Raw genomic sequence first — 27,411 nt, 5'->3', positions numbered from 1 at the left:
GTCATATGAAAAAGGTTGGGAACCCCTCTCAGCCTGCATAATAATTTACTCCACTTTCAACAAAAAAGATAACAATGGCATGTCTTTTATTTCCCAGGAACATCTGAGTACTGGGTTGTTTACTGTACAAAGGTTTTTAGTGAACCAGTATTTAGTTGTATGAAATTAAATCAAATTTGAAAAACTGGATGTGCAAAAATGTGGGTACCCTTGTGATTTTGCTAAATTGAATGCATGTAACTGCTCAATACTAATTACTGGCAACACCAAAATGGTTGGATTAGCTTGTTAAGCCTTGAACTTCATAGACAGGTGTGTCCAATAATGTGAAAAGGAATTTAAGGTGGCCAATTGCAAGTTGCGCTTCTGTTTGACTCTCCTCTGAAGAGTGACAGCTTGGGATCCTCAAAGCAACTCTCAAAAGATCTGAAAACAAAGATTGTTTAGTATCATGGTTTAGCAGAAGGCTACAAAAAGCTATCTCAGTTTAAACTGTCAATTTCAGCTGTAAGGAATGTAATCAGGAAATGGAAGGCCACAGGCAAATTTGCTGTAAAACCCAGACAAAAATTGCGGTATTTGGTCATAACAAAAAGTGCTTTGCATTGCGGAAGAAGAACACCGCATTCCAAAAAAAAAAATACCTGCTACCTACTGTCAAATTTGGTGGAGGTTCCATCATGCTGTGGGGCTGTGGTGCTGTGTGGCTAGGTCAGGGACTGGGGCACTTGTTAAAGTTGAGGGTCGTATGAATTCAACCCAATATCAACAACTTCTTCAGGATAATGTTCAAGCATTAGTCACAAAGTTGAAGTTACGAAGGTGTTGGTTATTTCAACAAGACAATGGCACTACAAGAATGTTCGAAATCTACAAAGGTATTTATGCAGAGGAAGAAGTACAATATTCTGGAATGGCCGTCACAGTCCCCCGACTTGAATATCATCAAAAATGTATGGGGTGATTATCAAATTTAACTGAACTGGAGAGATTTTGTATGGACGAATGGTCAAAAATACCACCATCCAGAATCCAGACACTCCTCAAAGGCTATAGGAGGCATCTAGAGGCTGTTACATTTGCAAAAGGAGGCTCAACTAAGTATTGATGTAATATCTTATATTTGGGGTGTCCAAATTTATGCACCTGTTTAATTTTGTTCTGAAGCATATTGCATATTTTCTGTTAATCCAATAAACTTTATGTCACTGCTGAAATACTACTGTTTCCATAAGGCATGTTATATATTAAAGGAAGCTGCTACTTTGAAAGCTCAGCCAATGATAAACAAAATTCCAAAGAATTAAGAGGGGTTCCCAAACTTTTTCATATGACTGTAAATACACTGAGATTAAGTGCAATGTGGCATAGAAAACATACATAGGCAAAGAAGGAAGATGATTCTTGCCCTGTGGAGCTTTAAGTCCAGGGGGCAGATTTATCAACATTCAGATTTTTGTGGTTTTAGGGTTTTTTGAAACCATGACTAACTCATTTCCACAAAGCCACAGATGTCGACAGCTCTTAAATGGCTGGGCACCAGCCTCTGAACCACAGCAACATTTTGCCAGATTAGCCAATCATCTAACACACTTACTTCTGTCACTTTTCTGTCACTTTTAATCCTATTCACTATTTCAGATACAGGAAACCTGCTACTCCCCCCCCAATAACACTAAAATACAGGTATAGCTGACACTTAAAGGAAACTATACCCCCAAACAATGTAGGTCTCTATAAAAATATATTGCCTGAACAAGCTTATATGTAAAATCCTGCTTCATCTAAATACATTTTCATAAAAATATACTTTTTAGTAGTATGTGCTATTGGGTAATCCTAAATAGAAAATTGCCATTTCAAGAATTAAGGACCGCCTCTTGGGATCGTAGGATTCACAGCGCACACAAACAAGTCAAGGCACACATACATGCTAGGCCACATCAGCCAATTAATGGACAGAGTTTTGCCTTTTGCTCCCACACTACTTCCTGTTACAGTTATTTATTATTTCTGATCAAGTGATCTCTGAGGGAGCATGCAGCCCATCACTAAATGGTGGATCAAGGGAAAGGATGTAAAAGGGCAATAATTACTAATATATATATATATATTCCATTTTGACTAAATTCTTTAATAGGTCACTTAACATAATATAAACTATCCGTTGGTTAAGTATTCCTTCTGGGGGTATAGTTGTTCTTTGAGCTGGCCACACAGGTACCGATAAAACCTAGTTTTGTACAATTTTTGGACTGTGTGTGGGTTCCGAATTGTTTTGGTTTTTTTTGGTTTTGTTCTACTGGGGATCCTGTGATATCTGATGGCAGCCCTCTAAGAAATTCTGACTATGAACTGCACTGCATTAAATCAATGTAAACATTTATACACACAGTGTGCAGTGTTTCCAATTCATACTACATAGACTACAATGCTACTAGCTACTAGACTGTACAATCCCTAGACATTAAGCCTTACCAGATATGCAAGTGTGGAATTATACATGTGCACATTTGGCTGGCAGTTTGGGGAATTTAAACCGTACTGTCTGACTAAATGAGCATGTAGCTTTTACCACTAGTGTGGTTTTACCTTTGACTGTAATTTTGTGTGATTTTACGTTCCTGTTTACCATAGTTTTGCTATGCTTACTTGCATGTTAGCCACGGACCAGTATTATGTAAAACTTGCAAGAATATTACGTAGTGTGGGCTCTATTATTCTTCCAAGTAAGTTTGCTATAGTATCTTTATTAATATGCGAATTGCTACATTCCCCTTAGGGGAAGTTTGTTACAGTATCTATGTGTTCTGTCTTTTCGTTTCCTATGTTTTTAAAATGATTTCAAGTGTGTGTGATGTCACTGATTAGCTGACTATTTAAACCTTGTACTAGCTGTCTTTTGCATGCCTATGATTAAGTGCCCATGCGCACGAAACGCGTCAGGCACAATGTTTTTAAGGAAATTAATAAAGACTGAAGTTTTAGATACTATGGCTGTCCGGCGTGCTAACTAAAAGGCTGTATTTCGTTTGAATTGTATCTGACTATATCCTTGGGGAACCTACAAAAGAAGTCACATTTGTACGATTGGTGTCTGCCAACTATTTAATGTTCAGAACATCCTCCGATATACTGTATATTTTAAGGGCTTTATCCTACAATTTCAGTCTGAATGTTAGTTTTCAGATCGTTGCATTTAAATGTATGACCAATATCCAAACGTTCGTCGGAAGCAGACTAAAATCTGAACGCGTATGGCCACCTTAGTAGTCTGGTACAATCAGACTGCTAGTTGCATTACACTTAACATTACACACTGATTTCATACAAACACAAAACATTATTTCACTGATAAGCCTTTAATGAAAATGCCAGGGCATTTGCATGACAGTAGTTTGTACTAATATGCAAGAGGATTATATGTACCTAAGTGCCAATGTGTAGCAGCCGGGCTGTCTTTGACTTTCCCTAATGAGATACGCTCCTTCCATTCCACACAGCACCACATCTGCTTGCTCCCGGGAAATGATGCCATGAAACCTGAGAGACAACAGGAAAAGAAATTAAACTGGAAAAAGTCTGTATTATTGCAATATTTGTATTCTGAAAAGTCACTTTCAAAAGGCAGATTATATTTCTTTTTTTTTGTAACTTAAATTTTTATTGGTTTTTTTTATACATGGTAATTGTAACAGGCACACAGAAAGTCAGTAATAGGCATATTGCAGTGTGGTCCATTGAGTAACGTGGGTTACCCGTGTCTCCAAATACATTACATATCTGTTTATTGACATTTCTCATTGAACAAATAGACCAATTTATTTTATACTTAAGCGAAGCATCTGTGGTTGCCTGTCCTAGTAAAAGAAACAGATAGATGGGGGGGGAGGAAAAAAAAACAAGTAGGGTGATTTGGGTCCCTTGGGGGGGAAGAGAGAAATTAGTCGTGGTTGTGGATCGGGTGGGGGTGTTAGTCTAGTCCCGGGTGTAACCTGTTCTATGTCCTTATATTGGTTATATAGTGGTCCCATCTAGACCAGACCTTTTCCCATTGTTTGTATCGGTCACGGATGTTGGCCATCATGTGCTCCATTTCCCTCATGTCTCTCACCCTTGAGAGGATATCTCCAAGTCTGGGGGGTAGGGGGTTCTTCCACTGTCTAGTGATCGCAAGTCTGGTAGCTGTTAGAATAAAATTTGTCAACCTTTGTTCTTCAGCTGTATTATCTAATATTGGTCTACCCACCAATGCTGTATAGATATCTAGTTGAATATTTTTAAGCATGATGCGAGATAATAAGCCCTCTATTTCTTTCCACAGCCCAGATATTGTGGGGCATTGCCACATAATATGTTGGAGTGTCCCCCGTTCCCCACAGTTTCTCCAGCATAATGGGGAGGTACCTGGGAATATATGACTGAGCTTTTCGGGTGTATCATACCAGAAGAACATGGTTTTATATATGTTTTCTTTTTGCCTAACACATGTCGCCATTTTCCTGGCATTTTCCCAAATATCTACCCATTCATCTAGAGGGAGAGTCATAGAGGTAATCTCTTCCCACTTTAGCATGTATGAATGCTTGGGGAAAGGGTCTTCAGGAAAGCTAGTCAGCAAGCTATAGAGGATGGAGATCAGAGCTCTCCGAGGTAGTCCTATAATACAGAGTCTTTCAAAGGGGGTGAGAGACTGAGAGTGTGGATTTTTTGCGAGATTGGTCTGAATAAAATGGGTGATTTGCATATATTCAAAGAATCGTGAGGAGGGAACCTGGTATTTAGTTTGGGTTTCAGCGAACAACCGTTGTTTCAAGGTCAGTGGGTCTAAGAAGTCATAGATCCTGGATAGCCCTATTGTACCCCAGTAACTTATAAAACTCTTGGACATCCCTGGGATAAAAGAGGGATTAGCCAAAAGGGGTTTCACCAATGAGTACTGGTTTGCTAGACGATACTTGTCTTTGCAAGCTTTCCATAGGGTAAGGGTAAAATGCATTGGGTGGAGGAGGTTTGGGATGGTCTTTCCTTTATCATCCCAGAGTGGCAGATTATATTTCTAATATGAATCTATGGTGTAAAGGTGTTGTAAATTTATTGGCTACTGCATCATATTATAGATATGATTATTTTGTCTGGGATTACTTAGCACCAGTATCCATTGCAATGCATTACTAGTCTTAACTGTGAAAATAAATAGTTTTATTAGCTTGCAATTTGTTCCCAAACAATTAAAAATTGCCCTTTTTGTCAATTAGATTCTGACAGAATCCAGGTCACGAACTAGATATACATTTTTGGAGTATCAAAACAAAACACAAACAGAAAAATATACAAAGGTCTTGCAATATAACACCTACTTGAAACACAGGCCAACGCCGAAGCACTAAGGTTGTGATGTTTGACTGAATTTATACAGTCAAGAGGATTTATTTGGCAGTAAGTGAGGTGCATGGCAGCATAAATACTGGCCCCTTGACAGTACCTTCTTTATATACGTAAATCACATGTACCTATGACAACGCTTCTCAACCTGTGGGTGGGGACCCCTTTGGGGGTTGAACAACCCTTTTACAGGGGTCGCCTAAGACCATCGGAAAACACATATTTCCAATGTTCTTAGGAATAATTTTATGGTTGGGGGTCACCACAACACGAGGAACTGTATTAAAGGGTCATGGCATTAGGAAGGTTGAGAACCACTGACCTATGACATACTTTATGTCTATGTAAAAACTTCTAATTATTTTAATAATAATGTTTTTATAATACATAAGAGCCATGAATATCCTATAAATGATATCCTTATAAACGGTGCTTATTGATGTAATCAGTTACAGTTGGTGCTTACTGATGTAATTTATGTCACAAGACTAAAACTTGTGCACTATAAAAAATTATCTACTGACTACTGTAAAATATGAGGACATTAGAAGTCACCTTTGAGATCCATTACATGTATAAAGGCAATTACAAGGCCTATAGCGTTGTGGCTTTATATGGTCATGGAACACCTCTCACTAAGAAACAAGAGAACGTGCTGTTCATAACTTATATGGATAGCCACTTGAACCTTACTATGGTCACTCTATTAGTGCTCTTCTCACTGGGCTGTATTTTTATGTTTTGTATTTAATAGAAATGTTTTTCTTTTTTGTATTTTCTTTTGTGTTTTTTGAGTGTGCAGACGTTTTTTTGTTTTTTGTGTTAACTTTTTGGAGTTGCTGAATGGGTCTCCTCCAGTGGACTGCACCTCTATCATTATTAAGGTTAGGTAAGGTGAGCTATCTGATGTTTTGTAAAAATGCTGGTGTCATCAGACCAGAGAATGTTTTTCCCTTGTCTCCTACATGCCTTTTGGCAAATTTAAAACAGGCTTTGATGTGTTTTTTTTTCACATCCAGGTGTTCCGTGGAAGGTTTTTTGTATCTCAGCTATGTATCTCTTTAACGTCTCCAGAGTTTTCACTGGGCTTATGGTTGCTTCTCTGGCTAATGTCTTCCTTACCCAGTCTTGGTGGACAGCCTTCACTAGGCAGTCACAGTAGTGCCATATTCTTTCCATTTTTGTATACTGAAATGTAATGTCCTGAAGGATGACCAATTCTGTTTTGTTTTATAAGAATCTTATTTTTTTTCTACTTTGACCTAAAAGACTACTTTGTGTAGATGTAGGTATAGCAAAGGAAGTGCATAAAAAACAAAAGCATAAAAAACAAAGCAGGTATACCTGCTTTTTTGACACTGCAGCCAGTAAAAGAAAATCGTATTTAACACAGCACATTTAGCACATTTGCATAGCTCCCAAATAACATTACTTAGCTACAGGCCCCCATGCTAATAAACGTATATTTAATTAAAAGTAGCGTTGACACCTGTGCCACTATAGTATGGCTGCTAAAATTCTTTGCTACTTGTTAAGTATGTTGATTTTATGAGCTTAAAATCAGTTGAATATTATGTTTGCCTAAATCTTATGTTACATTACATGTAAAATAAAAGTAAAGCTGAGCTAGTGTATAGATCAGTCAATGGAATCAAAGTACCTGGTGCCTATTTATTAATTTTGTCATACAGACGGGGAAAACAAACTTTTGGATAACTGACTAAAAGCTCATCTTATGTGTAGGGATCCAAGGTAAGCTCTTGGCCCTGCCCAGGTGTGAGACGTTGGTGGGTTTACTTATTTGAGTAAAGCATCAGTGCACCACCTGCTTTTTTTGTAACTTACATTTTTCATTAAATAAAGAATTTTCCAGTTTCAGCCAATGAGACATACAGATGCATGAGAAAAAAGGTGTATAATGACCACATGAGTATGCCACATTCAGAGATTCACCATCTGTTAATAAACATTGAGCCATATAAGTATTGAGGTTGCATTCTATATAGATAAAGAATGGTGAACTTGACAGCGAGGTTAAAAAGAAAAGGAACAAAGATATATAATCTTAATATTGATTTTTTTAAACAGAAGGGGTGGAGGTAATAAATGTAATAATATTAGTGCTGGATAGAAGAATATTATAGAGTTGACCTAATTTAATCTGGGGTTAATGTTTCCCAGGGAGCCCAGATCTCTAGAAAATGGGCAGTATCATTATGCAATGAATACACCATCTTATATGAGACCCTAATAATTTCCACCCTGTTCTTAGGTTGGTGCCATAAACAGGCAGCAAACAATATTAAAAATATAACCTATTCATTTAAAACAGAGAATTATTTTTTTCTGAGAATTGTTTTAGTTTTGCCATTATACAGTCCCCTCAGACGTGCTAGGTTGAGGCACTCAAAATCTGTCAGCATTCAATATTATTTTCTCACACAGAGTATTTTGGACCCCTTGAAAAGTAAATGAACCAGGAAATGTTTCTGTGCTTGTGTTTTCAATGAACAAAATCAGGACATGTTTTGTAAGTATGGAAATCTAAGAACAAACAGTATTCAGTTATATATCATTTTTCAAAAACTCAGAGAATGGTACAAAGAAAATGTAAATGTTTCCTCTGTGGCCAACTTCCTGTTTTCACCTCTACAGGGTGACACAATGGACTGTATGTAATGCCAAGGTGCAACTGTGTAGGATAATTCAGCTAAAATAAGAGAAGGATAAACAAATTCAAAACAAGATTGCATAGAAAGTTCAGCCTGCAGCCTTTCATCTATGGCTGGTTTAAAAGCCCTACCATAGATGAGCTATAGCTGCAGGGTTGCATGTTGTAGAATTCTGAGAGCCCTGATGCAGAACACCGAGAGCCCACATCACTGCAGCATTAATTACTATTCAATTTCCCTTCTATCTCTTTCATTTCTGAAAACAATGGGATCTAATTTACTTTCTAAACCTAGCTCAATGGAATCCTTTGCAGAAGATTATATTGGGTGTATTCTGCTGAAGGTTAAATATGTACATAGCAAGGCATAGCTATTATAAAAGACTCCTATTGAAATTACATTGTAATGTGTGAAGGGCAAAGTCTGTACAGATTGGTTCTTGCCTTTGCAGATATTTGAAAAAAAAATCTGCTGCAGAAAAAAAAATGTTTCTTAGGGGAACTCAAGGCTATACCACCAATTAACTATTTCAGCAGCTGGTTTTGCATTTGTACTTTAGTGGTTTGCAAATGTAGAGCCCCACATGAGTCCAATGCAAACCCATGACCAGAACGTGGCATTTGTACCCACATGGACTTGCTACCGATTCAACCTGCAACTCCCTTATGCACAATCTGACTCAGTACCTATTGGCCACCACGAAAGAGACCCATACACTTACACACAATGTCTTTTGCGTGCATTTGGCAAAGATATAAATATGTTAATCTGCCTGTCCTGTTGGTGCTGTGTGCTTAAAGGGACAATGTAAAGCAACCGTAAAGTTGTCCCACTGCGCCCCCTAGTTCTCTATAGAAGTTGATGAAAAACATAATTACACATGGAAACCAATTCCCCAATAAGAATTCTACTGACTGAAAACTTAGTTAAAGACGCAAGAGAATTGACCAATGAGAATGCTATTTCCCAGCACTGTGTCAGGCATCTTGCTGTTATCTTACATATAGAGATAAATATGTCATTTTTCCCCCTTCATTATATGACACAGGAATCAGACATGGGTATAAAGGACAGATTTGCTCAGTGCTGGGAAACTTTGCTTAATGCTTCCAACTCCAATTGCAGGAACAGAGAACATTTAAACACATCAGCTGGGATTCTCATTGGAGGATTGATTTGCATTTCAATGCTGCCACGAGCACTGCAGAGCCTGAAAAAATTAATTTGCAATATTGCTTTAAGAATACAACCCTGATGTTGCTGGACTACAGCTCCCAGCATGCTTCAACCTTTGGTTCAGTTGAGCAGCGATGTGCAGCACGGTTTAGTGTCCCTTTAAGGGGAATAAGTGTTGGGCCCCTGTCTGTGCCATACAGTGCCTGTGCCCCTACAACAAAAGACTTCTATACAAGGCTATTAATGGAATTGTACATAGTTTTGTATTTATATAAACAATAATGTTGTAGGGTTAAAGCCTGCCACCAGCCTGAGAACAAAACAGTCCTTTGAAGAAGATCCCAGTGAAGAAGACCCAAAGCAGCAAATTGGCACCTACCAACCCTGCAAAGACAGGTATAAGAAAAGAAGGAAGAACAGAATCAATATGCTTTTTAGCAACTAGCTATTTGCACTTGCTTAACCTCTATGAACCCTACATGGCATCAAGCTGTACATTACTTTAAGTGAAGTTGTGTTAGCTGGTAAGTTGCATTTTCTTAATCAGTCAATTACTAATAAAGGACATAACCTTGAACATGTACTCATTCCTTACTCAGACAGAAAGCTAGTAGTTTTGTTGATATGTGGTTTCAATCTTGGTTTACTCTCGCTTATCCTGTCATATATCTGTTAGAGGAAATTACACAGTGTCAACATAAATATTGCATTTCCTGCTAAAGGGCACAAATATTAGCTTAAAACAGTAAGGGTGCCAGGGCCTTTATGAAGGTGTTAGATTTAATTCTCATATACATACACATATAGTGATAATGTCTAAACATCACTCATCTGTAAATGCCCTGTAACCACTGCAGCAAAATATTTACTCTGGGCTAATGCCCCTTTTGCCAGTTTATTAAAATGCCCCTGACTGGGAGCTCAAATGAAAATGGTCAGTAAGGAACAAGGCTGCAGGACTGGTCTGGAACCTAGTCTTGCAGCTGTCTATGGGAATATACCTGCTTATTTACTGTTATTTTACCTAGCATGTATTTTTCTTTATCCTTTTCAAAATACTGTCATCTAACTATTAGCTATTGCAAAACTGTAGAGGTAAGTAGGAGGTTGAGCTGATATAATAAAGCATCTTCCTCAGTTGCTTAGATTGTTATTTCAAGCAGATAGCAGATTCAGAACTGTAAGACAAATATGTCAGAAATAAATGCTGAACATGCAAATATGAATTCATTAGTTTATGATCTGTGAAATGCGCTGCTCCCATCTCCATTCTTCCTCCTTCTCATTCTTCTACTCAAACCCTGACAGGAGCCAGGAAGAAAGGAAGATATCTTAATCAGTGCATTTCTGTAGCTGTAGGTAGCTTGCAACAGACTTTAAATCACAACTGTTTCATAAACTTTGCTGAGCTGTACAAAATCTATTCCAATGTATAACCAGGAGGCCAGTAAAAGCATTAACCTCTTTTGAGAAGGAGGTTTCCTTTGACGGCAAGGAACAGCAGGTTTATTAAGCGCATGGCCTTATACCTGTTGAACTGAATTCCAATCCCAGCTGACTGACTAATAGTGTTATTTTTCAACAACAGATTGATGGTGTACAGGTTCTACATTAACTAGAGGGGTTGCTTAAAGGAGAAGGAAAGCACAAGCAGGTGCGCTCCCCTTTTATTAGACCCTCTGCACAGTTCTGCACAGTACTACATGTCGCGCTAGCATCTGGGGGGAGGGGGGTGATTCGCGCAGGCACATTAGGTTAAGCGGCGCCATGTTGGACTAATTTAAATATCCAACATGGGGGCCGCAATGAATGATGTATATACAGTCAAAACGTGCACTGCTGCAAACAGACAGGACATTAAGGTACAAAAAGGTAGCGATCAGCTAAAGGCACTTCAGGACTCCTTTAACGACTAATACATGATCTCCCTATTTGCCCACAGAGACAAGTGTTATATTTTAAAAAGATAACAGCTGTCTAATTTTGCAATATACTACAAATACTTTTAAAGATCATTTTAATTTCCCTGTTGCAGCAACAAAAAATAGGAATAAAAGAGAAGCCTTGCAGGCAATCTGGTTGTTGTAGTCAGATAGCATTTTCCAGTGCAGACCAGATAAAAGGCAAAATAGGCAGGCTAATAAAACAAAAACCATGAATGAAAATCAAGATCATTAAAAATCTTATAAGGTCCATTTTTAACATAGTTCTTTTAAAGCTTATTTATTAAGACAATTGTTTTCTACGGTACTCAAGGTCATACACAAATAGGACCACCATTAAGACGCCCCAGGCAAGAATAGCATTTGACTCCCATGCCAAATATATTGACACTACTGTATGTAACAAATGTTGGTGCACACTGAAAAAATTGTATGCACACCCACAAAGTTACATTACTTTAACTTTAAGAGTTTATCAAATGTGCAGTGAGTTTTTCAATGCATGATTTAGCACTTGGATCCACCTACCATTGTGTACAAAGTTTTTCAAAAAAGTTGCTAAATAACATAACTTTAATGAAAGCTGAAATCTTTCTGATAGTTCACGGACATAGAACAAGGGGGTTCTTAACATCTGGATCCAGTCCCGTTCAAGAACTAGCATGCCATACAATTTAGGCTTTTTGAATCTAACTCCCTTTAATATAGCAACATTTCCTTTTATGCCGATACAATATGTTCCAGTTATTAACAAAAGCAAATAAACTGCATGAAAGTCTGCCTGGCTTCATTTCCAGTGTTCAGTATGCAATTGACAAGTGCACCCGATTACTTAGGTGCAAGTTTGCTGTGTGTATTGAACCCTGGAGCTACTGCTGTGTCAATAGGTGCAGCAGCGCTCAATTCAGAATGGAAGGCAGGAAGAACTGAGTGGCGCCAAGCGCAACTATATTGAAGCACAAGGAGCATATTTTAATGCAAGTGCTTTTAATGAGTGGTTTTACACACAACTGACTGCGGGGAAATTGCAGTGACTGCAACTGCACTTGCAGACATAAACAAGCACTTCCATGTTTATATTTCCTTGGAATTGTGCATGTAACCAAAGATGTTCCAAATGCAGCCAAAATATTGGCGTTGACTCGAGCCAGGCTCTGAAATTAGGAACTAGAGTAAATATGGTGTGGTTTGGGTTCTACTGTTTCTACTATCTATAACTTTATTAAAACTTTACAAAAAAATGAATGTGTTAAAGCATATAAAAGTGATATTTTTTCTAATGTTGATGACACGAATGAGTTAACAAACGAGTTAATATGGAAGGGGGGGGATTCGTATCCCATGGTTAAATCTTGGCTACTGCAGGCTACTAACTTCCCCGAAATTCCTTCCCACCAACAATAAAATGAACTGCCGGTGGAAAGGCCCCCATTTTTGGGGTTTTGGCACAAGCAGGCAGCAACGTACCGCTTAAGGGGGCCATACATGGACCGATTACAGCTGCCGATATTGGTCCTTTAGACCGATTTGCAGCTTTTCTGCCCGTGTGCGGGCACCACCGACGGGCCTTCCTGACCAACATCTGGCCTGAAATTGGCCAGATATTGATTGGGCAGGTTTGATTTTTCTGTTGGTTCAGGGACCACATCGGCTCGATATGATGGCGCCTATGCCTGCCCGTAGGTGGGCATGTCAGGAAATGATCTGCACACTTGGTGACCTCGCCAAATGAGCGGATCTTACAGTGTATGGCTACCTTTATCCCTAGAGTTTAAGCCTTTCCTGTTTTAACACTATTTACCAGAAAGCTCATTCCTATCAGACTGTATAGAAATGGTCACTAAACATGTTATCAAATCCCTCTATAGATAACTGCCCTTTTTTGCAGCTTTAAACCACAATATTTTATTTTATTAAGACACGGAAATGTGGTTGCCTTTTAGATATGATTTTTAAGAACGACATAATATTTTTTTTCATTTTGAACTAGGGGCTGTCAGGGAATTATACTCTGTAAATAAGATGCAGTGCTTGTATTAACTAATTGAAAGCAATGAGGCGTTCTGATTACTTAGTTAGTAATGGCAAACCGCAGGGAGTCTTACAGTATTTTCAACACTTCATTCTTTATGGATATAAGAGTAGGAAATGGAGTAACAAAACAGTTCCACATTTGTGGTTAAATATATTTATTGCTATATTTGTGTATTGCATGTTCATTCATCCCTTTTGCTCCTTATAGATTATGATGCAGTCAGATCATTTATAGAGAGCTGGCTTTGGTTGGGTTAAGTAAGTGTGTAGTCAATAGGGCTGTGGCTTATTTTGTGTGACTGGGTGGTCGAACGAACAAGGGTTGCCACCTGTCTGATGTTGACCCTAACAGCCCATTTTTTGTAAAGGTTGTCAGAAATCCAGACAGAAGTTTGCAGTGACTGACAGGCCGATCAGCCAACAGCAACATCCCTGACTGCACTCCATGACAGTGCCCATCTTTCCATCCTAGCGTCACCCATCACTCCACTGCATCACCCCCAACATCATCTGCACTGCCCCTTACCCGAACTTTGTGTGATGAAAATGAATAGGTGTAACCCTATGTCAGACTTTTGCAGGACAAGGGAGCACAGGATCTATTCCATGCATTATAAGCAAGCTTTTCTGTCTAATGTAAAAAGACAACATTCTCAAAGACTAGAATCACTTGGGGCAATAAGCAGAATAAATACAAAAAGTAGCAGGAACAACAGTATAAATAAAAGGCTTACGTACTCCCTTCCATAATGCTTTGGTCTGTTCACCACCTATGTTTAAAAATAAGAAAAATATATACATTAGTTGCATCTGGCAAAGGTGACAATTTTAAAAGCTGTAAAAACTTACATTATTATTAGCCTTCCTATTTTGCCTCTTTCTGGCCAGCAACTGAAGAATGCTATCTGGATAGATAAGCGCTGCAAATGCCCCATAGAAAGAATTAATTCAACTGATCAAAGATTTTTTTTCTCATAAAATAGCATACTTAAGAAAGGCCAATTTTGAATGTCAATTCATTAGCACAATTTATTGACTGTCGAGAAACATGACTGAATCTTGGGGCAATTAATCTGAACTAATTTGGGCATTTAAGGATTTGACTCATATGCCACCTAACCTGAATTTACTGCTTGTTCTGTATTAATTTTAAAGCAGAAAGCCAAGAACTTTGGCTCCTATGCCACCTAACCATAACATCACTGGTGGCTGTATTTGGTAGGTAATAAAAAACACCCACTTCTTTCTGCCCTGTAACCCACAAAATTCCTGCCGCAAGTGAAAGAATACAGGGATGCTGGAAAAAGAAATGCAAACAAATGTGAATATCCAGGATAGCATCTGAAAGGAGTTTGTATGTTCTCCCTGTACTTGCATGGGTTTCCTTATTTTTGACTTCCTACTATACTCCAAATCCCTAGCTCTGGTACACAGGGAGATTAGTCGCCCGCGGCAAAACTCCCTGTTCGCGGGCGACTAATCTCCCCGAGTTGCCTTCCCCCTGCCATCCCACCGGCGAACATATAAGTCGCCGGCGGGATGGCACACGCGGCGCGCGATTTCGCGCAAATCGCCGAAAAAGCCTCGCGAGTCTTTTTCGGCGATTTGCGCGAAATCGCGCCGCCGCCGCCACTTACAGACAGGTTAGCTGCCTCCTGATAAAACTGACCAGAGTGGGTGTGTGTGTATAAATGTGATAGGGACCTTAGACAGATGTGAAAGATACTGCTAAATATGTCAATGCTACTGCACACCACAGGAAGCTAATGGGGGTGGTGTCTGCATGGGAGGGCAGTGGTGAGAAAGGTGGCCCACCGCAGGGAATTGTTAATGTGCTTGTTACAGCCTCTAAATAATTGTGGCTCTGCTGGGGAATGGAAATGTAGCCCTCCTGCTACCATGTTATAATTCTAGCACAGCTTTATACACAAAAGCTCTTCCAAAGGCATCTCACAGAGCTGTGGCCATACAGCAGCACTCTGCAGTTGCTTTCTCAAGCCAACATTGCTTTTGCAGAAGGCTGCATTTTAGAAGCAAAAAGAAAAGCAGGTTCACAGTTTTTTTCCTTCTTCCTCAAAAAGGCCATATAGTAGTGGCTCAGATGTAAGAAGTAGTGTGTTTATTCCACTTCACGTAACCACATGCTACGTTTCTGAGAATGAGCACTAGTGAGATATACATAGCAAGCATCACTTGTAAAACTGCACTAAGCACACAAATATTCATTTGTACATTTACTTTTTATCCTTTGCATACGGGATGGACATTTGGTCACATATATTCTGGTGACTAATTCACGAGTCTAGCAAGGCACCAAACTCAAGCATTATTCAGTGCTCTCTTACCTTTTACATGCATTAAGCTAATTAACAATTAACCAACACCATTTACTGGTCAGCTGTTTGTCTCTTTGGTGGCTATAGGTTAAAGACCTGTGTTTGTCTCTTTGGTGGCTATAGGTTAAAGACCTGTGCAAACACAGGGCCTTTTATTACATAGTAATGACACAAAACTGTATAGTGTCTTGAAGGACACTTCAACAAATTGTTGGTTTAAATGTACAAGTGGAGATTCAATTAGTTAAAAAGAATGTAAAGTCAAAAATAAAATCTTCACTAATTAAAAAATTTGTCTGTAATTCTCCCAATAAATTCTTCCCATGGTAACCATATCGCTGCAAAATCTAGATAGTTATTATAGACTGATGATGTCAGGTCTTCCATCAGGCATATTTTATTTATTAGTTGATACCATCTCTCTACTGTTGGAGGATTTTCCTTTCTCCAATTCATAGGTATAAGAGCTTTCGCTGCTTGTAATAATTATAGTAGGAGGTATTTTTTTAGTACTTTCTTTAGGTTCATACTTGTGAAAGAGTATAAGAGACCAGTAATTTTGTATTTTTGGACATTTATACCAGGTATGGGTTAAATTTCCTGTGCCCATATTACATCTCCAGCATACATCTGTCGTCATTACCTTAAATTTATAAAGAAGCGCTGGTGTCCTGTACCATCTAGATAGGAGTTTATAAGAATATTCTTAAAATCTATTACTTATTGAGCATTTTGCAGTTATGCAAAATATATTGTCCCAGTTTTCCTTTGAAAATGTAGTGCCTAATTCTTTTTCCCAAGATCTAGGGGCACATTCATGAAAATGTTCGAATCCCGAATGGGATAAATTCGGATTGGACACAATAATTTCTTAAGATCGCAAATATCACGAATATGCTTACGAAACAATTGTATTAGTCACGATAATATCGTATTGGCGATCCGAAAGTCACAAAATCTTCGTATCCAAACAATCGTAAAATGCAGGAAAACCTTTCTGACTTTGATCCTTTTGTGCATGATTTTGGAAGCCTCCCATAGGGCTCAATGGCACTCTGCAGCTCCAACCTGGCCCAAGGAAAGTCTCCCATAGGGCTCAATGGCACTCTGCAGCTCCAACCTGGCCCAAGGAAAGTCACGATAACGAAGCTTGAATTAATCCGAAACTTTCGTACTCGGCGTGACAATACGATTTTGTCGCACAAATTTTGTCGCAAAGTACGAAAAAGTCGCGCAGGTGTGAAAAAGTCGCCAAAAATACGCCGATCGAATGCTCGGGGCATTCATGGATTAGTAAATGTGCCCCTTAGTGTACTGTGGTAGATTTGTATATTTACAGTCTCTTAATATTTTATAAAATAGTGATAAAACATGACTGAGGTCAACCTCTAATGAACAGATTTTTTCAAAATTTGTTAACTCTTTATTCATATTTTTTTCTATTTTCAGGGCAGGGTATTTACTGGTGTTTAGCAGCCGTGACAAGTAACTTCTTCTAAGTAGCTCTGTGTGTCTTCGCCCTTAGGCTGCAGGAAGATGTTGACTTAAAGATAGCCACAGTATGACCGAGTTCAATGACGGAGGAAATCTGGTCCAATAGAATGTATTTTTTTTCAATATAGCATTGTGAAAGGTTTGCACTTTACAAATTCTACTGAAGCATTACATTTTTGGAGCCCTGGGAAAAACCTATGTTTTCAGAAGATAATGTGCAGAGCAACATTAGAAATTACAGTTATTTGCAGTTGTTGGGGTATTCTCAAACTGTACTGATTACATTTTTGCTTATAATTTGTTACATTTCTGCAAAGCTTGAATAGGCACTGTATAATGATAGGCACTGTGTGCAATGATCTAGCAACTCATAATGTGCAACCTCAATTTACAAGTGTTACATGTCTAACTACACAAAAAATTATTTTTTTTCTCTCTTGTATCAAAATGTTTTGTACTTCAAACCACATGCTTTATTAAAATATTTTAGGACATACCTCCAGAGAAGATGTGATTCTCCTGGGTCGTGGAGCCTCCTGTTGTAACTGATACACTGTGAAACATAAAAGAGTACATTCCACTGAACTGACAAAAGGTTTCCTTCTGCAGACTGTAGATATTTCATACAGAAATGCCAAAGAAATGCAAGATACAAAGAATACATTGCACCAGATGAGTAACATATTCACAAAAGAATAAATCGGTGCTGCTTCGTTGATCTGGATGTGATGGAATGGACTTTTAGGCTGCTTCATTTGTAAAAGAAATGTTGACCTTCAAGGTTTTTATTAAATACTATAGAATAACACCATAAATTGTGAAATATTTTAGGAATTCATATGTATTTTCCCAAAAACTGACAATAAACAATCCTCTCAAAAATATGCCAACTTGTGACTTGAATCTTTGGGTGCCCTTTTATTTATAGGAATGATCAATTTTATCTCATTAAGTGGTTTAACTGAAAAGAGAACATGGTCCCTTGGACCGACTCGGCAGCTTATCTGCCCGCGTAGGGGCAGACACGAGCGGGCTGGCCGACCGATATCTGGCCTGAAATTGGCCAGATATCGATCGGCCAGGTTAGAAAATCCAGTCGGATCGGGGACCGCATCGGCTCTTTGATGCGGTCCCCGAACCGACTGCCCCATTGCCACCTACATAATCCGATCGGATTATTTATTTTTTTAAATTTAAACTCCCCAATATCGCCCACCCGTAGGTGGGGATATCGGGGGAAGATCCACTCGCTTGGCGAGTATGGGGACCTTTAGACTTGTGCCTATGCCTTTCCAAGGGAGAAATTAACTAATGACCTTTTAATTTATGCAACTGGTTAGAGTGTACAAACAATCAATAGGAGAAAGGTAAAGTTTTCAGTGTGTCAGGTTCAAAATAGGCCACTCCCAGTCCTTCAGAAAACTGATCAGACAGTAGAACTGATTTAACAGGTATAAAAAGTAGCTTTTACATTGACCTTTTTACTTTTTTTATGGAAAATTGATTTTGGTTTAATAAGATTTGGACATTGAAGGTGAACCCCTTTAATTTTATTCACTGCCTCTGCTCAGTTGCATCACTTTTATAAAAGTCAAAATCTATGAGACCATGTATTTAATTCCATCTAAATGCCCAGTCTAACAGCATGGACTATTTGAGCATGGTACATTTCATCCCTTTAAACACTGCACCGTTGGAAAAATGCTTGGATCGTAATTTTGCATAATTTACTTAAATAACTAAATGACTGCAATGAAAAGGGAAAAAAGATAAATTATTTATGTACAGCTATATATCCTTGAAACATTTTTAAGTCAGGTAAAAGCAGAGGTCTAGAAAGCTAGAAGCTATTTATTGTGCAAACTGTGCTGTGGCGAAAGCTCTTTAGACTAGCCACATGCCTTTGTACTGATGGTTTTACTGAGAATTAAGAAGTAAACTTCTTAAACTGAATATCATTTTCTGTGGCATACTACTGTCCATAATCATTATTATTACATTTATTTCATTAGATTTCTTTGAATATGTTCTGGGACTGTAAAGCCAAGTTTACTTATGCATGAGGTCAAAGGCAGAAGAGACTTCTTTCTTTGCCACAAATATCATTAATGAAAATGGAGTTTGTAGCTGGATTTTCGATTAGCTTAGATGCCACTAATTACATAGTTTGTCTCAAAAGTATATATATATATATATATATATATAGAGAGAGAGAGAGAGAGAGAGAGAGAGAGAGAGAGAGAGAGAGAGAGAGAGAGAAAGAAGGGGAAATACTCTAGCACAACAGAAGTACTGAGATGAACATGGCAGCAGACATATATTATTTACACAATATAAGAAGACAGACCTCTGCATCATATAACAATCATTGTAAGACTTCTTACAAAAGGTTAACAATATATTAGTTACAACATATGCATCCTATTGCAATATAGAACATCCCATCATTTATAGTAAATCCACTGATAGCACTGATAGCAGGTATTATTATAAAAAAAAGCTTACACAAAGCAGTAACCCATAGCAACCAATATGCATCTTTAATCAGACTATAGCACACAAGGAAATTTTTATGCGTTTTGTCACCCACGTATTTTGTAGCACTAGAGATGGGGGACAAAATGCTTAAAAACTCTCCCCATTCAATTTAAAAGGCAATTTCCTAAAAGAGCTAGTACAATGTTCTAACAGGTGACTGTCCCTTGATATTATGTGAGTGTTTCTGAGCAATAATCATTGTCAAGAATATGCACTAGCACTTTTAGGCAACACTCATTCAAATTAAATGGGGGGGGGGGGTTTAAGAATTTTATCCCCAATCAATTAGAAGTTAGGCAGGTTATATATAGGCATTATGGTTGAACGTGATGGACGTACGTCTTTTTTCAACCTAACTTACTATGTTACTATGTCTATGGCTACTAAACAGGTGTTCAAAATCACCCTGTGTGCCATCACCAGGGAGTCTGCATCACAAGTGTGAAAAGTGAAAGTAAGCTCTGCACTAGGAGAGCCAAATTTCTTGTTAAAAAAGTGGTTAACAAATGCCACCTAAGACAAGGCTTTCCCTTGCCACGTGGCTAAAATGGCGCAGACCATAAATGCAAATTTCTGATTTGTTGCTGCAGGTTACTTGAATGGGACAAATTCAAATCTACTTTACTAAATTAAGGCCAGAGTGTCTACATGCCCACAGGTCATGGGATAAACAAAAAAATATAATTTTAACTTAAATATATAATGCTAAAAAGTATATGGTGAGAAGAGTGGAGAGCTGACAGTTATCTAGAGGAAATGGGCATATACAGGATCCAGTATCATAATTATTGCCAGTGGTCCAGTACAAGTGAAGACTTACTCTAAATGCCATATTAATTTATTAACTGCAATTATTGATTTGTCTTTAAGTATTTAATAACTTTTCTTCATTATTCCATTGATGTACACATACAGTCTAGACATTCAGCAGATGGGAAAAAAGGAAGGAAGAAAAATGTCAATACTCACAGTAAGATTTCCAGACTGTAGGCTGGTATTCCTCTGCATCTGCAACACAAAGAAATCAATCCATTACTAAATACTGCTGGGAAGTGAACACAAAATCAGATATATGGCAGTCCATTGAGAGTCATTCTTAACAGGTGCAATTGAGACATATTGATAACACATTTACATTGGGTCTTAAGAAATATTCTATGAAATATGCTTTTAATGGCAAACTAACACCCAGCATGCCACTGACAGCTGAATGTGTTGTAGTTCAAAAACAACTTGACAGGTTACCTTCTCAAAGAGTTTTTGGACAAGGGATGGACATCCTATGCAACACAGTTTTGAACTACAGTTTATACCCTTCCCAAGAAATTGTGCTTTGGTGAAGATGGAATAGTCAAATTTAGAAGCCTGAACTATGTTGCAGTTCTGTGTTTTCTTTGAGTATTCCAGGTGGGTGCTGATTCCACCCAGTACTGAGCACAGGAGTACAACTATACAGAAAGGCTGGGTGTGCTTGTGGGGTCTCTTGTGATGGTGCCATCAATATCCCATTAGCAGGTAAAATGATGCTGATGTTTTCAGCTATTATTATGTGCAGACAGATCAATTTCCACTATTGGCATGAATTTGAGGATTTTTGCCAACCCAATGTGTGTTATTAGCTAAATAATCCATAATGCCTTTGATACCCGTGGTAACCTCCTGTTACTTAAATCATCTTACTCTCTTAAATAAAGATTGTATGCTCTTTAGCAGGGAGCCCCAACCTTTTTTTATCCTTGAGCCACATTCAAATATAAAAAAATGCGCAACACATTCAAAAAGAACCTGGGGGTCCCAAATTGGGCTGTGATTGGCTATTTGCAGCCCCTGTTGACCGGTGACCGGTGATCATTTTTTGCATTTTAATGCAGTCACTGGCCATGGAGATTTGGGGAAAAGTTTGGGAAAAGTTCTATTGTGCAATATTGCTTTAAGAATGCAACCCTGATGTTGCTGGACTACAGCTCCCAGCATGCCACAACTTTAATATATGTTACATTATTCTGGGATTTGTAGTAAAGTCTGGTTGAGCAGTGGGGTTTAGTGCCCCTATAAAAAAGAATAAATCTCTAAACATCAGTAATATAACTGTAGATAAGAAGAGATGCCACTTCCTTCACTTATTTCCTTCCCTGTTTTCTAGATATTCATTCAAATTTTGGGCCACTTTGTTGACTACTCAAAAAAACTATTTATTGAAATAATTCATATTTATTGGTATATATATCATGGTAATACAGGGACTGAATTAAAAACTGAAACTTACAAATACTGTAGATACCAATAAGGGAATAGAATACCCTAGTATTTAGGGTGAATACCCTAGGGTGAATACCCTAGTATTTAGGGTGAATACCCTAGTATTTAGGGTCTGGAAATCACACGCAATAAATGCACATAGTATCCCTGACAAATTGCATGTCCCTTTATCCAGCACACATGCACATGCAGAAGAAGGAAGAGGATCGCTTGATCACAGGTACCCCAGGCCAGTGCAGTTTTTCTGGTAAAAGGAGCACTGACTCGGGGGTTTCGGGAAAGTGATTGCAATCACTAGGGCAGTGATCCCCAACCAATGGTTTCTGAGCAACATGTTGCTCACCAATCCTTTGGATGTTGCTCCCAGTGGCCTCAAAGCAGGTAATTAGTTTTGATTGGCTTGGTGGCAAGTTTTTGTTGCATAAAAACCAGATGTACTACCAAACAGAACCTCATTTAGGATGCCAGTCCATATAGGAGCTACCAAGTAGCCAATCACAGCTCTTATTTGGCACCCTCATGAACATTTTTCATGTTTATGTTGCTCCCCAACTCTTTTTACAATTGAGTGTGGCTCACGGGTAAAACAGGTTGGGGATCCCTGATATTAAATGGAGCAACAGTAATGTCAGGACAGTTAATGGTTTAGCAAAACTAGCTACATTACAATTTTAGGTCACAAATCAGTACTACATTGCACAGATTGAAATGTTTTAAACTAAAAACAGAAATGGTTGTTGTTTAAAAAATAGGCAAAATAGGGAACTGATTGCTTCACATGCAAAGACTAATCCCAAAATCATTTCAGCAATCTTGTAGTGACACAGGATATGGTAATGCAAAGTTATTGTGGGCAAGGCTCCGTGGCCTTATGGAATACACCATCAAGTATTAAGAGAGCACAGTCCAGTTTTAGCAAGGTCACTTTTTCTGATTTCCCCAGACACTTTCTTTTGGTATGGTTCCTATTGAACTGGGGAAAGCTTGAGTAAGTTTATTAAGGGATCAAATTCAAGATTATGTGGAGAATTACATTACAAATAGTAATCTTCTTGGGTTTATGGAAAACAGATATTGCCAAATTTAACTGCATTTTATTATGAAGTAAGTAAAAACACTGACTGTGAGGTTGCAATAGATGTGATCTACATGGATTTTGCTATAGTGTCACATAAACAACCACTTTATAAACAAGTGTCTGTTCATTTTGGTACTGTTTTTTTTATATATTGATACTGCAGTGGCTAAAAAATCGTTTACCACTTCTAGTGGTTGTCAATCGGACATTGTCATCCCAGATTCCTTGACTTAAAAAACTACCCTTCAAACTATTACTGTACCTTAAAAGATGCCTATAGGTCATGCGGATCATTTTTTGCTGATTGGCCTGGCTTTGTAAGTAATTCTTACTTGAAGTTCCTAAACCTGACTGTTTTGCCAACCTGACAGTTCCTTCTTAACCAGAGAGTAATAGCTTCTAATGCTAACGGACTCCTGCTGCACAAATATGAGGGGGCATAGATGATCATGAGGGATCAGGCAGGTGATCTAAAAGCATTGGGGAAAGCATCAGGCAAATATTTTTAAGGCAAATTTATAAATAGCAATAAAAGACAATGTTATTTTAGATTTTAAATGAGATTTAATCTTTAGTGTCAGTATCTCTTTAAGAAATAAGCATTCTACCTTATTACAGTTTAGTGCCAAACTAGATACTTATGTTAAATTCATGGGGTAGGTAAATCCAAGATATGATATGTTGGTTCTCTTTTCTGTAAAAGATGTCTGTTTTACAATAAATAAACTCAGTTTAAAAAAGCCACCACTGGAAGATACTGACGCTACTGGTTATTACATGGTGTATGTAAATACCTGTACCTCATACAAAAAATAAATGCCCTATTGGCTCGATACATGATAAGAGTGAAGCTGTAAAAATTGAGTTGAAACACCTTTAGCATAGGTGTATGCATTAGGGTTACTTTGTTTGTTGTAAGGTTCCTTTTATCCACCTTACAACAACTTTGTTTGGTTAAATCCTTTGTGATGGCTTAAAGGCTCAGCAATACAATGTAATGTGTGTTTGCAAGCGTCCCACATGTATTTTTTACCTTAAAATACAGCAAATTATTTAGGATTCTAGAAAACACATGGTTGATAAGCTATCTCTGTGCTTGGTAACTGCAGGATGTGTAATGAAAAATTTGTAAGATATCTCTGCATTTTTGTGACCATTGCAAGATGTGCTAAAGCCTAGAGATTAGATCCATATGTCACTGCTTTTCTCAGATTAGATTTAGCTTTCACACACTAAAGTAAACATGTTTAATAGAGGCAGTTTATAATGTGTCCAACAGAACACTGATGGATTATGCTAAAAGAGGAAAATACCAATAGACTAAATGCTTAATATGCTCCTTGGTGTTATAGCAATCACACAGGCTTGTCACTAAACTGTAATGGGAAGAGAAGAAACGGTAGCAAGAAGAAACAGTAGTGTTAAAATTCTTTCTTCAAAATATTGCTTTCTGCAGTGTTTTATATAAGCCATAAAAACTTATCATACCTTAGATGAGACAAACATATTATACATTATGGATAGACAGTACTGTTCAGCTGAGCCCTATCTATTTCAAACCTTTTCAGAAGTGATCTATTATAGACACATCCTTTGAGAGAAGTATAGATCCTTTACTGTATTTCATCTATATGTAAGGTTACCAACTTTTTCAAAATAAAAGCTGGCCATTCTAGCACTGTTGTCTTCCTTCTCTACATGTAACGTTGATATTAAGTATAATATTTACTGCCCAGACTAGAATAATGGCCAGATGACAATCATAAGTATACGAGCTGTCACAACCATGTCCTATGGCCTGCAACAGTTTAATGTCTGACAAAACATTAAAAAGGTCATTTGTACTGGCTCTTTCTAAGTCATATAATGATGAATATTTTATTTCCCTTCTTAAAGTAGAAAATGTGTAGATTTAAGAAATAAAATGGTGGCTGCAGGCTTTGCAGAACCTAAATAAGAGGATGGATAGGTTTCTGGGGGAATCCTAACAAATTGTCATTGCAGTGAATTTGGTTTTCATTGACATTAAGGATGGTTTTCATAGGGTGGAAATGAGAATCTGAGAGACCAATCAGAATTATGCTGAAGTAGTCTATCTTGGTAGAGAACAAGGAACTGTACGGAAGAAGTCAATGTTTTGGCAGTAGATGGGCATAAGAAGGAACCTATTTTTGTCATGTTCCTGATCAAGACACTTCTGGAAAGGTATCAAATAATGTAAGCTAATAAGGTGAGGCAGGGGCCCCATGTGATACCTACACATCTTGCTCTGGGAGACAGGAAACAGAATTGCAATACAAAATGGAATAAGGGGTGTTATGTTTAGAAAGCTTGTCAGCATATAGGTGGTAGAAGCCAAAAGATGGGATTTAGTGACCATGAGAACGAATGTAAATAGAAAAGACAGTCAGTGTCTTAGTAGTGTCAATAGTAGAAGAGGACCTATCACAAACTGTTACACTGAAGGTACATTTGGAGCTATAGGAAGAAAACAAGGCTATCAAACGTTTAGAGTTCTCAGATAATTGTCAGCTGATGCATAAAGTAGCATGAGAATGATATAGTGGCCCTGGTCCTTAGATGTCTGGATGACATTGATGATCTTCTTTAAAACTGTTTTAGTGAAGAGACTTGGGTGAAAACCTGATCCAGAATACAATCTGCACCCAGATAGTTCTGCAAATGGTTGAAAATCTGTTGTAGAGACTTTGAAGGAAAAAGCAAGAGTGAAACTGACCTGTAGTTTTTAAGGAAAGCTGGATCAGAAGAGACTTTCTTAAATACTAGGTTAAATAGGGTATGCTTGATAAATGATAGATAGAATTGGAAATATTCCAATTGAGAAGGACAAGCTGAAGACGTGAGATTGTGTGGAAACAATTGTGCATGACAGATCTTTGAGGAAATTCATTGGGGTGAAGGGAACATGTGGTAGTTGGGGACGAAAAGAGTAGTCTGGACACTTCAACTTTGCTGACAGGGTGGAAGGAATCAAAGGATACCTGAGGGGTATTAATATATAAAGGCTGAGTGGCACAGGAAGAGTCAGAGATGGTTTTAGAGATGGAGTCAGAGATGCTTTTATGCTCACTATATTGCATACCATTACAAAGTACAATACAGCTATTTGGTAGCATGTGTTAGAACTGTACACGTCATAGAACTGTTCATATCCAAAGACTGTGCAAAGAACTGTACATAATCCAATTCAAGTTCAAAAGAGTTCCATCTCTGCACACGTTCTATCAGGTCAATGTAATACTCTGAATCCTAAACAATCACATCTACAGGAATCTCTTTGGCATGCATGACTTCCTCTGCAAACACGAAACAACTGATATTTAGAACCCAGTAATTTTATTTTGCTCCATCTCTGAATCCAATTACATTCTGCCAGTCTTGTCACTTTCTTCTATAAAAAAAACCAACTCAGCTTCAAAATCCTGATTACTTGCAATTTTCTACACCTGACAAGTCAATATTCTCTTGCTTTTGCCAGAGCATAATGCTATTCCAAAGGAGAATGCTAAATCAATTACAGGCATCCGGTGTGTGCAAGTGGATCTGAAGTTCAATGCCTACATCAATGGCAGGAATGAAACTTTTCAAAGTGGAAAGTTTAAACATTAAAAAGAAACTAAATGTGTATTTTTAAAAATATGTTGCATTTAAATATCAAGTTGTTCTGCATGCATTAACCCATGAACCTGTCTTTAAATTGTCTGAATAATTGTATTCGTCTGTTTGGCATAACATGTTGCAAATCAGGTTTTTCTGATAATACTAAATATGTTGAAGGGCATCTCTGACCAGCAATGCACCAACATAATGGAACAGACACCCGTCCTGGTTGCATAGGGATGCCCGTAGAACAGAAAGAAAAAAACTTGACATCTGAAATAAAATTTAAATATTTACCTCTAAGGATCCCAGTGCTTCCTATAACCTTGGCATGATATTTCAGTTTAGAAATGCAAATGCTTGTCCAAAAGCTAACAGTGACACTGAGCTGTGGGTCCACATATGATGGTCATGAGAGTAACTTGCTAATTATTTTTAAATAAGGTGCTAGAAATCATCAAATGTGTGGCAAGAAGAACCTATGGAAACCATGCCATGCACTCACATACTCTGTGATTGCCAAACCTCTATACTTAATTTTTCAGGATTCACTGAGGTCTGGCATGGTGCCGAGAGACTGGCGAATTGCTAATGTGGTGCTGTTATTTAAAAAGGGATCCCGTTCTCAGACTGAAAACTATAGGCCTGTTAGTCTGACATCAGTAGTAGGAAAGCTTTTGGCAGGGGTAATAAGGGATAGGGTACTTGAATACATTGCAAATCACAATACTATAAGTTTGTGCCAACATGGTGTTATGCATAACAGATCTTGTCAGACTGATTTAATTTCCTTTTATGAGGAGGTGAGCAAGAAGCTTGATGCTGGAATGGCAGCGGATGTCATCTACTTTGATTTTGCTACAGTACCTCACAGA

At 38.0% G+C, this 27,411-nt stretch overlaps 1 protein-coding gene across 1 annotated transcript in view; it reads right to left on the bottom strand.

Annotated features, from left to right (window-relative positions):
- chn2 (chimerin 2) overlaps nucleotides 1-27,411 on the bottom strand; it is a 154,646-nt gene that overhangs the window by 65,599 nt on the left and 61,636 nt on the right. Inside the window, exons 2-5 of the mRNA XM_002933382.5 lie at nucleotides 20,548-20,586; nucleotides 17,538-17,593; nucleotides 13,949-13,980; nucleotides 3,430-3,543 (exon numbers count right to left, since the gene is read on the bottom strand). Of these exons, the coding sequence (XP_002933428.2) occupies nucleotides 3,430-3,543; nucleotides 13,949-13,980; nucleotides 17,538-17,593; nucleotides 20,548-20,586 (241 nt within the window). The remainder of the gene's footprint in view (nucleotides 1-3,429; nucleotides 3,544-13,948; nucleotides 13,981-17,537; nucleotides 17,594-20,547; nucleotides 20,587-27,411) is intronic.

The sequence above is a fragment of the Xenopus tropicalis genome, chromosome 6 (assembly GCF_000004195.4).
Source record: "Xenopus tropicalis strain Nigerian chromosome 6, UCB_Xtro_10.0, whole genome shotgun sequence".
NCBI lineage: Eukaryota > Metazoa > Chordata > Amphibia > Anura > Pipidae > Xenopus > Xenopus tropicalis.
This window is presented reverse-complemented; position numbering and strand designations above follow the sequence as displayed.